This window comes from Gracilinanus agilis, chromosome 3 (genome assembly GCF_016433145.1).
Source record: "Gracilinanus agilis isolate LMUSP501 chromosome 3, AgileGrace, whole genome shotgun sequence".
NCBI lineage: Eukaryota > Metazoa > Chordata > Mammalia > Didelphimorphia > Didelphidae > Gracilinanus > Gracilinanus agilis.
The window spans coordinates 147,493,425-147,509,947 of NC_058132.1; the positions used below are offsets into that span (position 1 = coordinate 147,493,425).

The following is a 16,523-nucleotide window of genomic DNA, read 5'->3' on the forward strand; positions in this document are numbered from 1 at the left end:
TCCTAAAGCTGTGATCCTGTGATGCTTAGCCTATATATTTATATATACTTGTACACATTGTAATAAGGGAATTAGCAGGATGTAATATGGGACTGAAGCTATAAGTAGTAGCTGGTTGGAATAGGGAATAAGGCAAGGCAAAGGACCAAAGGCTGGAGGTAATCAAGGGAATATGCTAGGTAGTAGGGAAATTAAGGCAGAGGTATGGTTGGAATTGAGGATAGGCACTGTGGATAGGGTTTTGTGAATCCCTAAGGCAGTAAAGTGAATAAGGAAGGTATAATGGTAAAGGTGGTAAGTTGAGGTGATAGGAGAAGTAAGGGAATGCCTGAGTTTAGGGAATATAAACCCTCAGGTATAAAGAGTTGCAAGGGAGAGGATGAGTTAATCTAAGGCAGGCAACAACAGCAGGGAAACACAGACTGGATACTCGGGTTAGAGACAAAACACTGAAGGGAAACAGACTGAGCCCTTCAAGTAAAAGGGACACTTTTACAGAGCAAGGTTAGAGCCAGCCAAGAACGGCTTGAAACTGACTTGAGGCTTCTAGTCAGTTTCACAGGTTCACTAAGGAAGGTACTAGAGGCAGTATTGAAGTTACACTTCCTCCAAAATAGATACCTCCTGCTTCCCTCAAACTCCAGAGAGAATGTTATTCCTCTCTCTCCTTCTCCCTCTATTATTAATCAACTAATGAAGTAGCCAAAGGGTTTTGATTAAAGACAAACGGGGTTTATTGTTTTCTAGGGTTGATTGGAAAGGATAGAGGATACAAGGTAACCCTAACAGCCGCCTAGAGAAAGCTTCAAGTGGGGAAGGGAGACAGGAATGTGAGACTGAGTAGGGACTCAGCCCGGAAAGGGTTTGTAGCCAAAAGGAGTAGGAAAGTTGGATACAATGATTCAATAGATAAATTTGTAACAAGTGTAAGCCCTATTTGACTAAACTATCAAGATTTGAAACTAACACTCAGATCTACTCTCCTTTCAAAACTTCTCAGACATTCAGGTAGGGAAAATGAAAGTGGGAATAAGAAAGGCTAGGGAGATTCAAAGGAATTAGCTAAACTAACAATTTTTAAAGGAAAAGCTGCAAAATATAGGCCAGGTTTCAATCCAAAGAAGGAGCTCAGATTGACCCTGATTCTCTCCACGAGTTCCCAGGGCCAACTGACTTTCCCAAGATTCTAAAACCCTTTATCAACTGACAGAAGAACTCTGCAGCAAAGCTTGCAAAGCTGTTATGCCCCCTCTTTGCACCACAACATATATGTATATATAGTATATAATATGTGTGTTTATGAACTTAGGGGAATACAAGAAATGAATGCTTTTTCTAAAGTAAACCAGTTTTTAATAGGATCACACAGATAGTGGCTAAGCTAGGATTTGAATTCTGCCATTTTTTATTATATACTAACACTGCCTCAGATTTCTCTTTTTTAAATTCTTATGGAGAAATCAATAAACAAGTATTTATTAAGAGACTATTAAATTTATATTAATGATTTTCTCCCAATAAGACAATCTTTAGATTGCTAGTGTCAGTCTGCAGTTAGAAGGTATTGAATTCAATTTGTCCTTCGTGATTTCACATTTCCTGGCATAAAGCTTGGTATAAAAAGAATCTTTTGTCTGGAATAAATTTTGAAGTACCTCTTCTGCTTTCTATTAACTATAAAACTAGCACAATTCCTTGTACATATTAGGTTCTCAAAGTTATTGATTATTAGATTTATTGGATTTTGTTTTTATGGCAGCTCTTACACTAAACCAAGCCCATTATGCCTGTATTAAGGCAGCTTTGAAAATAATTATCTTCTTGTGGATCTTTGTCGTTTAAATCCTGAAGATTTATGAAATAAAGGACATGGGGCTCTTAATATAGCTGCCCCTTTATTGCCTAGGTAAATTTTTAACATAAATTTAAAGGTAGCCTTACTAATATTAAAACAAAATTGGTCTATTTCTGTAGTGTTTTGCATTTTAGTGAATATGTTCAGTTAGCTCTAAAAAATATTGTTTTTATTATATGTATGGTTAAGTATGACAAAAATCCTTGACTAGTTCCAGTGAGTAGCATCTGAGATACTTTTGGTAGCATTCTCCCATTCGCTATCACATAGGCTAATTTCTTTCCTACATCCTTTTTCTTTCTCCCCCTTTTTATCTTCCCTGCATTTCTCTACTTCTTTTTGCTGCTTCTTTTCCCATCTTTTTTTCCCCTTCCTTTGTCAATTCTGGTAGTAATCAGCAACTGCTCTTGCATTTTTTTGTCCTTCATAATTTATCTTCCAATTTATTGTTTTATCTTGATGAGTTGTAAAAATTGAATATAACACTATGAGATATGGCAGAAATGAGGAAACTCATTAGATTAAAGAATTTGCCTCTGGTCTGAGAGCTTGCCAAGTCCTTTAGAAAGCTGCTTATCTACCTTTAATGTCTTCCTTTTACCCAGTTCTTAACTCTGGTTCCAAGAAATGGTAGCATGTACAGTGACCACACCCTGGGAAAACCATTTCAGCAAGTGAACTAAATCATATTGAGGATAACTTAGAGACCTCAAACCCATTCAGTGAGTTAGAGGGATGTCTACCCCAAGCATGTCAAGACTGCCCTGGTGGAATGGGCAGATCAGAACAGTTTGTTTCAAAAGCCATCAGGAAATAAAGCAGGTGCCATGGCCAGTATCAAATATGCCACCCTCTTTCTCTGCTTCCCAGGCTTCATCAGTCATCCTGGCTTCTGTCCGGCCCCTGGACTTTGAGAACTCTGGGAGAGAGTGAGGCAGATGACAATTCCACCCCACTAAAATCCAATTGACATGCCAGTCAAGACATTACCCATGATGTCACTGGTCCTCTTTGAAAACAAAGGACAAACAACAATAGCTTTCTATAGTGGTGTATTCCTTTTGCCCTCTCTTCTACTTCAACTCTTCAGACTCACAGAAATGAACTAATACAACCTAAGTTCCATGAGATTGTCTTAGCCTCTTTTTTTTCTTTTTTTTTAAATCCCTACCTTCCCTCTTGGAGTCAATACTGTGTATTGGCTCCAAGGCAGAAGAGTGGCAAAGGTAAGCAATGGGGGTCAAGTGACTTGCCCAGGGTCACACAGCTAGGAAGTGTCTGAGACCAGACTTGAACCTAGGACCTCCCTTCTCTAGGCCTGGCTCTCAATTCACTGAGCTACCCAGCTGCCCCCTCAGCCTCTTTTTAATCAGCCCAACTAATTTAGCATCATCTTCCTATTTATTTTACATACTTTCAATCTCATTATTAAAGTCACTGAAAAATAAATAATTGCAGAAGTAGAACTGCTCCTTGTAGAAAGCATTAACTGCTAGGCCAACCCCTTTATTTTATAGATTCAGAAGCTATTATAAGAAAAAATATCACTGGGTCTAGAATTAAAAGACCTAGGCTGATATCTCACTCTGATAATTATTGCCTCTGTGACCTTGAGCAAATGACCTAAACCCCTTGGCCTCAGTTTCCTCATCTATAAAATAAGAAGTTTCCACTAGAAGGCCTGAGTTCTCTTATTTCACTTTCACATCAACAAGTATTACTAAATATCAACTATGTGATAGGCATTGAAGATACATGTACAAAGAATGAAATAATCTCGACTCAAAATAAATTTACATTCCATTGAGGGAGACAAGCAGTACATATAAAAATATATATACAGTACAAATATAAAGTTAATAAAGTACCAGGAGAGGTATATACACACACACACACACATACACACACACACACACACACACACACACACACACACACACACACATACATATATATATATATATATATATACACAAAATAGCTACCTACACAGTAGTTTGGGGGGACAGGGCAGGAGCAGTTGAGGGATGAATAAAGGCTTCATACCAAAGAGGGCGCTTGAGCTGCATCCTAAAGGGGAAAAAAAGCATTGAAAAATAACACAATAATACCATTTTCATAGAACTTAGACTCAGAAGGAACCATAGAGATCATGTAGTTCAAGCTTTATATATAGATAAGGAAATCAAGGCTCATAGAGATTGGTACAAGGATATCCAATTAGTGGCATTCTTTAGCTATGAGTATAAATAATTTATCTCAGTACTAAAATTGAATGACTAATTTAATATTTCTTATAGGTTGTAATTTTATTAATATTTCATTTTTTTACTCAACTGCATTAAAAAAAAACAATTTTTAACTTCATTTTGAAAAGTTTGAGCCAAATTCTCCTCCCTTTTTCCATTTCCTCCTTCTTCCCTCCTTGAGGTAGCAAGCAATCTGATATAGAGATTTTACATGTGCAATAACATAAAACACTTTTCTGTATTAGTCATCTGGTAGAATAGAACTCAAACCAAAAGAATGAAGAAAGAAAGCGAAATACAGTATGTTTCAGTCTGCATTCAGGCTCCTACAGTTCTTTCTCTAGAGGTGGATGACATTTTTCATCATGAGTCCTTGGAGATTGCCTTAGATCCCTGTATTGCCACAAATAGCTAAAGCATTCACAATTGTTTACATTCATTCATTGTAATCATTCACAATTAACAACAATATTGCTGTTATTGTGTACAATGTTCTCCTGGTTCTGCTTCCCTTCAATCCGCATCAGTACATTAGGTATTTCCAGGTTTTTTTAATCATCCTTCTCATCATTCTTATAGCACAATAGTATTCCATTATAATTATATATTACAACTTGTTCAGCCTTTCTCCAATAGAAGGACATTCTCTCAATTTCCAATACTCTGCCAACAGAAAAAGAGCTGCTATAAATATTTTTGTACAAACATATCATCTTCCCTTTTTTTTAACTTTTAAGATGCAACCTATGGTGGTATTGCCAAAGGGTATACATAGTTCCAAATTGCCTTCCAGAATGATTGGATCGGTTCTATGTTGTAATTGTTTGTTTTCATGCATAGATTTATGGAAAATTTACAAGCAGAGATACAAGAAATGGAATTCCTACAGTTTTCAAAAGGTTTGAACTTCATGAGAAAAGAAGATTTTGCAGAATGGTTGCTCTTTTTCACAGACACTAGCAACAAAGATATTTACTGGCAAAATGTGACACAGAGGTTGTCAGCAGGAGAGGTTGGTGTACACTTATTTATATGATAGAGCTATAATAGTCATAATTAAACTTACTACCTAAGGTTTCTTTTCAAGTTAACCAGATTTTATATTTGTTTTATGAATATCTTAATAATCAAAAGTTCTATTCATATTTTTCCAAAATTCAAATTATTGTTCAAATGTATTTACTTTTCAAATATAAATGTTTTTCTCTATTTGCAAAAATACTGCACTGCCTAATTTAGCAAACTCTAGGTTGACTTTTTTAAAGTACTATTTTAATTGGACCTTTAAAATCCAATAAACTGTACATTTAAATGAGAATATCCTAAATCAGGAAGAGAAAGGGAGATGAGGAGGCAAGTAAAAGATATAAAAGAAAATTAAGGGGGCAGCTGGGTAGCTCAGTGGATTGAGAGCCAGGCCTAGAGATGGGAGGTCCTAGGTTCAAATCCGGCCTCAGACACTTCCCAGCTGTGTGACCCTGGGCAAGTCACTTGACCCCCATTGCCTACCCTTACCACTCTTCCACCTATAAGTCAATACACAGAAGTTAAGGGTTTAAAATTTAAAAAAAAAAAAAAGAAAGAAAGAAAGAAAAGAAAAGAAAATTAAGGATCTCTCTGGCCCTCAACTAGGAATGTTATTTATTTATATCTCTTCATGGTACTGGAACTATGTTATTAGGATAACAGAAATTAGATAATTATAATTAGATCTTACATTTCTCAGCACTTTAGTTTTCAAAATGGCCTTAAGATCTATATTTCTACTACCTTCTTTTTATACCTTTAATTAATTTTGAGTTTATTGATCTTTATAGAGGATTATACTTATTCTTAAGCCTAAAAATTCTTAACCTATTTACAAAAATGATATAAATATTTTATTTTTTAGAATATTAGTTTGGATGAATTCAAGTCATTTTGCCACTTTACAACCCACTTGGAAGACTTTTCAATCACAATGGAAATGTTTAGTTTAGCTCATCGTCCTGTCAAACTAGGCAAGTAAAATTTAATCATGAAAATGTTTATTTTGTAAACCATTCTAAATCATAGTTCAGCCAGCTGATTTTTCTCAAAAATCAAATTTATCAGTCAAAACACTGACCTTTTAATTTATTTTGCAGGAATGTACTTTATTGCTGATATGTTGACTTTTATTTATATCTCCAAAATTTTATATCTTCATAAGATATAAAAATTTATATCTTAAAAAACATTCTGACTGTTATTTTAACACCATGTTCATTTTTTTAAGAAATCTCTCATTTTATTTTTTTGTTTAGTCATATTTTCTTAAAAACAAAGGGAGAAATATGTAAAATGTATAGAAATTAATTTTAAATGGCAAGAAATTATCTTGTCACTATTATAGTAACCATTTAAAATACAAATCTAAATTACGAATATTCCTTTTTGAAGTCACAGTCTAAAGCTTAGGACTTAACTGCACAGACTGAACTGCATTAAAGAGTAGGTAAGACAATAACCATTTATGAAGCATTTGCTGTATGCTGGGCACTGTGCTAAGCACTTCTACAAATATTATCTCATTTGATCTTTACAACTCCTGAACAGTAAGTTACTATGATCCCCATTTTACAGCTGGAAAGAAGCATTAGAGAGGTTAAGTGATATGTCCAGGGTCACATAGTAAGTATCTATGGCTGGATTTGGACTTGGGTCTTCCTGACTCTAAGACTAGCACTCTATCCAATGTGTTACTTGGCTCTAGGTATGGCAGTGGATAAAGTGATAGAGGGAAGCTCAACCCTATCTGGGCCAAATGCAAGTGTCAGATATAATGATCTCCAATATTTTTTCCAAATTCTCTACATATTGGAATTCTGTCATATGAATTACAGTTGGAACTAATTTGATCATCGTGGTGGTTTGAAAATTTTAAATACTAGCACTTATCATGCCAACATTGTCATTGTAATGCTATTTGTAGTATTTAATTTGATGTATTAATTTGATATTTGATATTTTAATAATTTGATTAATTTTTGTTTATATTTATTATTTATTATTTTATTGTTTTATTTTATATTATAATTTTATTTTATAGTAATAAAAATGAAATGAAAAATGAAAATGAAAAATAATATTATTTTACATTATAATTTTAATGTTTTAATAATTTGATCAGTAATTTGATATATTTACAAGATTACTGATTTGGACTTTCCATGAAATTCAAGTTGCAAAACACTGAACACTGAGATGGTACTAAGTCCTAATTGTGTTGTATTCTTCTAATTCTGTGAGGTCTATATAATGTTCTTTTATGTTTTCTTTTTGTTAGCGGAATTTAAGAGAGCTGTGAAAGTGGCGACAGGCCAGGAGCTCTCAGACAATATTTTGGACACCGTCTTCAAGATCTTTGATTTAGATGGTGATGAATGCCTCAGCCATGGAGAGTTTCTTGGGGTCTTAAAGAACAGGATCCATCGAGGCTTATTGGTAATAAATGCCAGTTTTTGCCATTAATTTTAAACACATACATATAATTTATTTTATCTCAACAAGGTCCTCGCTGCCACAAAATTGATTCTCTATCTCACTCCTCACAGTGGCTGCCAAATTTTTTTCAGTCTTCAAGCCTCCAGCAGTGTCCTCCCCCCAATCCTTTCCATTGAGGACTTGTATCATATTTGATAGAGAAAATTAAGAACATTCTCAGTGAGCTAGCATTGTCTTCCCTTTTTCTTCATCTCACAATCCTTTGACATCATCCTCAACTATTTCTTTCTTAATTCTAGTCTCTAATTTTTAAAAAGGGAGGGGGAGGGCTCTTCTCTCTAAGGCCACACCTTAGAACAGAGATTCTAGAACACATTTTTTTGTGTGTGTTGTAGACCCCTTTGGGACTCCAGTGAAGTCTACGGACCTTTCCTCACAGTGCTTTCTAATGCATAGACCAGTGATTCCCAAAGTGGGCACTACCACCCCCTGGTGGGTGCTGCAGCAATCCAGGGGGAGGGGTGATGGCCACTGGTGCATTTATGTTTCCTATTAATTGCTATTAAAAAATTTTTAGTTAATTTCCAGAGGGCTAAGTAATATTTTTTCTGGAAGGCCAAAAAAGTTTGGAAACCACTGGCATAGACGCAAAGGAAACCAATTACAGTGAACATAAAATTTTATTTTTTCCCCATCCGAACTTAAGGACTCCTTAAAATCAATTGCTATTCTACATGTACCCATACCCTCCTGTTTTTTTTTTTCAACAGATTACCTCCACTATTTTCACTTCTCTTTCTCTCATCTGCACTTTCCCTATGTCCAAATCTCTCACTAGATTTACAGTCTCCACTGGCTTTCATACCATATATTTCTTCTCATTCTTTTCAAAAACCCCAAGAATTTGGCTTCCTATCTCATTACTCAATTGAAACTCATTTCTCCAAAGGCACCAGTGAGATCTTAATTGTCATATCTCAGTCTTCAATCCTTATTAACATCTTTCACTATTTGACACCATAAATCAATCATTCTTTCCTCCTATTGTCTCTCTTCTCTGAATTTTTGTGAATCTACTCGTTATTGGTTCTGCTACCTATTATTCTTTCTCAATCTCCTTTTTTGAATCATCATCCATGTCCTACTTATTAACTATGAGTATTCCCTAAGGCTCTGTCACCAGTTATCCTGTCTGTCCAGATGGCATTTATTTAATTGCCTCCTGCTCATGGCCTTCTAATTTTGAACTTCCTTTCATCATGATAGCTACTGCTGCTCCTACCACTGCCAGATTTGAATTCAGGGTGAATACTCCTTGTTAAAAAGGAAGAAAGGTTAAAACTTCAGTAAATCTATCTTCACATCATAAGATAAATGGAAAAAGCATCAAAAAGCTTTGGGTTTTTTAAAGAAAATAAACCACTGTCTGAAGTATTTTGCATAAGGAACAAATGCTCTAATTTGTAATATAAATATGGCTATAGACCGTTTCTTCTCAGATTAGGAAAAGTGCGCCATATTTCTAGATATCTGCACAAAGTTTCCACTTAGGATATTACTGCCACCTCAGATTTAACCCGTCCAATATTAAAGCCATGGCTTTCTTCCTTAAAATAGCTTCCCTTGGGGATAGCTAGGTAGAGCCAGGCCTGGAAATGGTAAGTCTTGGGTTCAAATCTGGCTTCAGAAACTTCCTAACTGTGTGATCCTGGCCAAGTCACTTAACCACCATTGCCTATCCTTTATGCTCTTCTGCCTTGGATCCAATACATAGTATTGATTCTAAGATGAAAGGTAACAGTTTTTTTTTTTAATAATAATAGCTTCCCTTTTCAGCATCTGTATTTCTGTCATTAGCTTTCATCCTTCTGATCCAAAAGACTTTGACTCCCTTCTTTCCTAAAGATTTGGCCATCCATACGAAATGACCAAGTTACCATAAAGAATATTTAACTTTCCATGAAATGCTATAATGAATATTAAATTAAGGCTTTGATGTTTTTTTTTGTTGTAAACAGGAACCACAAGAGCCAAGCATGGAAGAATACTGGAAATGTGTGAAAAGAGAAAGCCTCAAAGGACTAAAAGAAGTTTGGAAACAGGCTGGAAAAAACTATTTCTAAAAAAAAAAAAAATAGGAAGTGGGAGTTACAATGCTTCAGATAGCCAGATGTTATATTTTTTAAGTGCCTGGTGTTTATGTTCTTCTTAAGTCCTTTTCATTAATTTGTTTGTAAGAGGCTTGCTTTCTAATTTTATAAAACTAAGGAAGTTTCATCAAGGAAATCTTTTTTTCCTTTTATTAGGAAATCCCGGAAGTGTACACAAATGGATTTTGGACCCTTGTGAAATTCTAATCTAGGGTTGAAATTATATTTTCTATTCTGAAGCAGGATTAAAAACATAATAGTTTTACTGTCCTCTAATTTTGTCAGTTTCAGTAGTTTAATTGGCAGCAAGAGAAGTACCTATGGACATAAGTTTATATTTAGTATCACACTCCAAAAACATACAATCCAAAATTAAAAGATTGAGTCTGAAGATCAGTAAAAATTTTCTAGATCCTATCTTGGGGATTTCTTGTATTTTTTATTTCTGTTCTTGGTCTGAATATAAGTTATCTTAATACATTGATTAAAAAATAAGTATTTGAACTAGATTCATAATAAAGTATTTATCAAAAATTGTGAGCCAAGTGCTTGATTTTCCACATATTTTTTAAAACTGCAAAAGATTAAATAATTTAACAAAATTTTAGCATGATGCTTATTTTCTCTAAAATATTTGATACTTCTGATCTTTAATGTTATTCATTAAAAATTATGAAGCAATCTATATATATATATATTTTTTTTAAACCCTTAACTTCTGTGTATTGACTTATAGGTGGAAGAGTGGTAAGGGTAGGCAATGGGGGTCAAGTGACTTGCCCAGGGTCACACAGCTGGGAAGTGTCTGAGGCCGGATTTGAACCTAGGACCTCCCATCTCTAGGCCTGGCTCTCAATCCACTGAGCTACCCAGCTGCCCCCCCAATCTATATATTTTCATTTTAGTTCCTCCTACTTTTTTACTTCCTAAAAATACTATAAGCCTTCTCAAGGCAATAAACTTTGTCCAATGAGAAGGTATCAAAAAAAAAACAGATTCTTCTTCATTATTAGACAGTGACTTTTCAGGCCAATACAAGCAAAGTTCAGAAAACTTCTTACCATGTTTCTTTGATAAAGATTGTGGTTTAAGTACTCTTTCATAGGAATAACTCAGATTTGTAATAGGTATAGGCTTTAAAAGTAGAAAAGCAGATTTTTGCAAGCAGGCTAGAGGAAAAACCTTGACTGTCAGCCATGGACATTCTAGATAGAATGAAGGGAAGGAAACTGTTTGCCCTGGAAGGACTCTGGTCAAGCTGGGAAAGGGAGAGGGTGTGGATGCCTTTACCTGCCCAATGAGGAGCCTGAGGAGTGTGGAGTTATCACTGAGAAGGAAGACCTGCCAGGGAAGATGAAGTGAGCAAGAAGATCTAGCTGGGGTGGTGGACGTCCTAGTCTGAGACAAGCTCCTTGATTAGCTTTTCCTGGATTTACCTTCTTGTGGACCCATTTCCTGTACCATCTAGAGGAGCTGAAGTGGACATGGCTTTGTGGGAGACCCATTTCCCTTCAAGTCTGTAATAGTCTGATTAGTGCAATGTAGGCTTTAACCCATTCTCCCAGCCCCCGTGTGGTCCCTAGTGATTAGATTCAGTGTGACCTTTCCCCATTATCCCTGACCCTCAATTATTATTAAAACCCCGTGTTTATAATTCTTTTGTCCTTGTACTACCCTGTCACTTGTTGGTTTCACAGACTCCCTGGCTAGGTGGATCAGTGTGACAGTTAAAGCCCAACAGTCACTCCTGTCAACTGCCATTCCCCAAACTGCCAAACTCCAATTTCCCCAACTTGTTTGGTCCCAGACTATTGTATATTCCTGTCTTCTACTCACCCTTCTGAACCCAGATAAAATATATAAGTTAACCCCAGGTTATACCTTAAGAGATTTTAGCTCAACATTCATTAAGTACCCACTATGTGATAAGTGTTAGGAATATAAACCCCCAGGGGTTCCCAATTCAGGGCAAATGCTCAGCAGCCCTAAAGTGTAGGCAGCTTCCACTCCAGCAGAAGTCTGGTTCAGTCCCACTGCCCCCCATGAGAGTTTCTGCCCTATCTGCCATTAGGGAGCTTGATTTTTCACCTTCTGTTCTCCCCTTCACCAATGGAGCAAGAGAAAACCATTGGCACTGATCCTCTGAGAGGCAGGAATGATTTAAAAAAAAAAATTCTGGGACAAAGACCAGACAGTTCTAAAGAATAACTGACCTAAATCCATCATCCCAGTGAGAGTTCTTAGATCAGGACAATCAGATTATTCCTATATTTCTGTCCTCCTACTTCCATACTCCTCAGAGCCGAGCTCCAAAAAAAGAAATCATGAAACTGATCTGTTGATTCCTGACCTCATCAACACTTTAATAATCTCACACACTTTTCACTTTCCCTATTGTGTTTTGACTCCTCGCCTCTGCCTCTCACCCCTGGGTCTTCAGAAAGTGTTTCACAAATGAATCAAACATTGTGATGGTGTGAAGACATGACTCTTTTAATGGAGTACATTTAACTCACATAAGGGAAGGAAATTCAGTGGTTCAAATGAAGCACCCAGGGGCAGTACTGGGGCGGGGAAGGGGTGCTACAATCAAGCCTCAATGCCTAGAGAGAATGGACACAACTGGGTCCAAGTTCATGAGCTTCAGATGAAATGATCTTCATGTCATGGCAAGACAAAGAAGGAGCTTAGCCATGGTCTCTCCCAGCAACCGTCCTCAAATGGAGCACAGCTATTTCCTAAAAAATCCATCCTTCCTCCCAGGTGCTGCTGGATGCAGGGATTGCTCTCTTAGGTTTCATAGTGAAGAAGCTGAATCTACCAGATGTTGACTAAGTACTAATTAGCACAGCATGTTATGAAAGTTTATAAAGCCATCAATGGTGGCAAATGCCCATAGTCCCCGCCACTGGGAATTAAGCTCAGGAGTTCTGAGCTGCAGTATGGCAGAGCCAGGCCAGGTGTCCCCACTAATTCCAGCACCATTAGCATGAGCTTCAGGGGCCCACAAGGAGATACTTATAAGCACAAGGAAGAAATGGAGTAGGTCTTGAGAAGAAAAAAATGGTTTTCTTTACCATGGCCTATCAAATGTCACATTAGAAGATTCTGTCAAGCAGGTTAAACCTAGTAAATAAAAACTTAGATAATTTCTAGAATGAATGGCCTCAAATGCACATGGAAAGAGATGTTGGGATTACTTTCTTTCCCTCCTCCAAGGGACTATTTGAGGTGGTCCCTCCCAGTCCAGAAAAAGAAATCTAGACTAGATAAATCTAACACAAAAATGAAGTAGAAAAACATCAAGGAGATAAATACAATCTTGGATAAATAGGATAGATTTCTGGAGAGAATGTAATAGGATTAGAAAGGAATATTCTTTTGTAATACACGATACCTTTACAAAAACTGACCAAATATTAAGATGCAAAAACTGAAAAAAAAAATACTAAATGCACCCTTTTCAGATCATAATATAAAAAAATTATATTTAAATAAGGAGCCATGGAAATGCAGAATAAAGATTAATTGGAGACTAAACCTAATCTTAAAGAATGTATTAAAGAACAAGTCATAGAAACAAAAAATAATTTTATCAAAGAAAATAATGATGAAACGACATACCAAAACTCAAGGGATACGTTAAAAGTAGTAATTAGATGAAAATATATATCTCTAAATGCTTATATCAATAAAAATAGAAAGAATAGATCAATGTTTGGGTATGCAATTTTTTTTAAAACTAGAAAAAGAACAAATTAAAAATCTCCAATTAAATACTATAATAAATGAAAGTAAAATTATTAAATGTAATATTAATAAAATATTGTGGTCACCATTATAAAATCAACTCTCAAGTCAGGAGTCTGTCAGTAGCTCTCAACAATGTAATTTTAATAAAAAATGGAGATATAGGGGAAAAAAAGAAATGTAAGGAGGGGAAGACAATCTCACCTATCTAGAAAAATGCCCTAAGCTGAAATCCAAAGCCTCCAAGTCATTTAAGCCGCAAAGCCCTCAAGCACCAAGCGAGAGAGAGAAAAAGAGAGCTCCGCCCCATATCTTTTATCCTCCATGCCCCTACGTCCCACAATGTACACATGCAAAAATGATGTGCGAGGTTGGACAAACTTAGGGAGTGGTTTCTATTATCACAATCCCCGCAGTGATTCTGTTGGGAGACGAACATGTTGAACTCTCCCAGATCTATTTGCCTAGTCTCCCCAATGAATCATTACAAATAACCAACATATCTTTTACAAAAGGTGCATACAATATTGTACTATCTAATGGGAAATTACAATAATTTGGTCATAATAGGGAAATAAAAAAGAGAGCAAAACCAATGGTTGGTAGGTACATTGACAAAAAGCCAATTAGAGGGCAATCCCCTTTGACATATGAGTTTACATTTAGAGTAAAAGCATTCAATCCCCCCTCAGTTCAATTCACTACATCCCAAAGTTCATTCTGGATCTCTTGATGCAGTGTATGGTTTCTGCAGGCTTCTCCATGGTGCCTTCTCCAACGCTTTCTCGATTCAGGGAGTTGAAAAACTTATTTTGCTAAAATTACTCTCAAACAAGAAAAAAAAAATTAATCTTGAATTTATGACAATTATACAATCCCCCCTGAGGAGGGTGTTGACCAAAATCAGAATCACCCCAGGATACATGGCTGAGTTATGGGGTATATGAATCAATTGTCAAAATTGGGGGGGGGGGGATCTCAAAATCTATGTATATAAAATTCTAAGTAATCAAGAATAAGGCCATAACAGGTCCTTGAATCACAGCCCAATTAAAGTGATTTATGTCCTCCAAGCCTGTAGAACAATTCAAAAATGTAGCACTTACCCATTGGTAGCCAGGACTACAGAAAATTACTATACTATAAAAATAGAAAAGGGATTCAATTTTGAAGTAAAAGGGAAATATTCCCTTGTCTGATTTTACCTTCATTCTCAAGGAGAAGGGAGCCAAAGTGGCAGCCAAACTGAGGTACTTGTCGGAAATATGGTACAGGGAAATCCTGCATCTAACACTGTCAAATAGCCGCTTCCTCAAACCTCAAAACAAGTCCCCTGTCTTGGCACAGATTCTCATCAATCCCACCAGGACTGGTTGATCTCAACCTTGTGTTTCTCAGCATTGTACAGTGGCTCTTTTGTGATCCCTTCTTCTGAAATCAGACATAATTATTAGTCAAAGTCCCATGACAATAATTAATGGCATGTTTCTATAGTTTAAAGCTTTGGGGTATGCAGTGATATTAGGGCTAATGGATATTTTAAACTTATTCCTCAAAATGAAAAAAGCTTTAATACTAATTCCATTGACAATGTGTCAGCCAAAACAGTATCCAACTTATCCATGGACATATCTCTAGTTCAATCATAGGAGGAGTAAAAATAAAAAAAAAACATTTGTATTATAGAATACAGTTATTCAGTGTCTATAGACGGTGCTTGTTTTATATGTGAGCAATGAATCCGAGTCCTTTTTTCCAACTTTCATAGCTGTTGGAGTGGTTAACAGGACTTGGAACAGACCTTCCCAAGGCAGGCTGAGTTCCTCCAGTGCACTGGAAGTTCTTTATGTACACCTTGTGTAAATGGAATTAGCTCAAGCCCATTCCTAGTTAAAACTCTAGCCACCAGAGATAATGTCATCCCCATCTCCCTTAGTGGGGAGGGGAGATGAGTTACCCACACGTGACAATAAGTAACAAATAAAGAACAAGGGACTGCCCTTTGGGCAGTCCAAAACAGTGTTGAGGCTGCCATTTGTCCACTTGAATTAGAGGTGGACCTCCAGGAAGTGACAAAAGCTGCTGTCTTTCAAATATGATAGTAAACTTCCTGTTGGGGAGTTCAACCTTTGAACTTGGTGCTGAAGGATCTCTGCTGAGACCTCAGGAGGCTTCCCCTCTCAATTGTCATGTGGGTAAGTTCGGCCGACTTCCTTTTGCCTACCTTGGCATTTCTAGAGTCTCTACCTCAAGGAGGCTTCTTTGCCTCTCTAATTGCTAAGGCCGTGTAGCTAGTAGCCTTGTTTAATTAATCTCTTAACTCTCACCCAGTCCAGACCTCTACTGGTCTGGACCAGAGTTTTTCTCTCTCTTTCCCTACCTTCAACCTTCCTAATTGTAAATAAACTTCCATAAAAGCCATCTTGACTTGGGTCTATTTTTAATTATGGAATCAATCTAGATTTGATTGATTCCTGGCAACCACACCTTAAATATGTATATATAAATATCAATTTTCCCCTCTTACACCTCGTATTTAAAATTGCATTACAGACACTTCTTCCCTATTGGGGGGGGAGGGGACAAACTGAAACAGTTAACATCAATGAGCCAATGGAGTTTGAAAAGGCTTAAAATTCACCTCTAGACTCTGAGGTTCCTTCCCCTCCTGAGTACCATCATCCATCTAGATTCCTTTGGTCACACCTCTCATACTGAGGGGGATTTTTACACTGAGTATAGTGTGGATGAATCCCATATTGGATGTTTTTCAAAGACTGGGTAGGTAAGGGGTTATAAGGGGATGAATCTCCCTTCTGAATCTTGAGATAACTCAATCTATCTTTCCATTGTTTTTCCTTGGGGAGGAATGGACAAACGGCAAGGTAGGCAATCGGTACAATTACACCCAGGAACAGTAGTAAGAAAAGACATTCTAAAACTGTGAGCTGTGCGAGCTCAGTAACACACTGCTCTTTCATAGAGTGGGCCATGCTTTTAAATCTAATTATTAAATTAGTTGCAAATCTACTTCCTGTCCATAGGTGGCACTAC

General features: G+C 36.5%; 1 protein-coding gene across 3 annotated transcripts in view; it reads left to right on the forward strand.

The window, feature by feature from the left end:
* MICU2 (mitochondrial calcium uptake 2) overlaps positions 1–10,253 on the forward strand; it is a 187,775-nt gene extending 177,522 nt beyond the window's left edge. For all 3 annotated transcript variants that reach the window (XM_044668299.1, XM_044668300.1, XM_044668301.1), the window contains 4 exons: positions 4,945–5,116; positions 5,996–6,104; positions 7,412–7,569; positions 9,588–10,253. In XM_044668299.1, coding sequence (XP_044524234.1) covers positions 4,945–5,116; positions 5,996–6,104; positions 7,412–7,569; positions 9,588–9,692 — 544 coding nt within the window. In that variant the 3' untranslated portion in view covers positions 9,693–10,253. The remainder of the gene's footprint in view (positions 1–4,944; positions 5,117–5,995; positions 6,105–7,411; positions 7,570–9,587) is intronic.
* Positions 10,254–16,523: the final 6,270 nt, after the last annotated feature.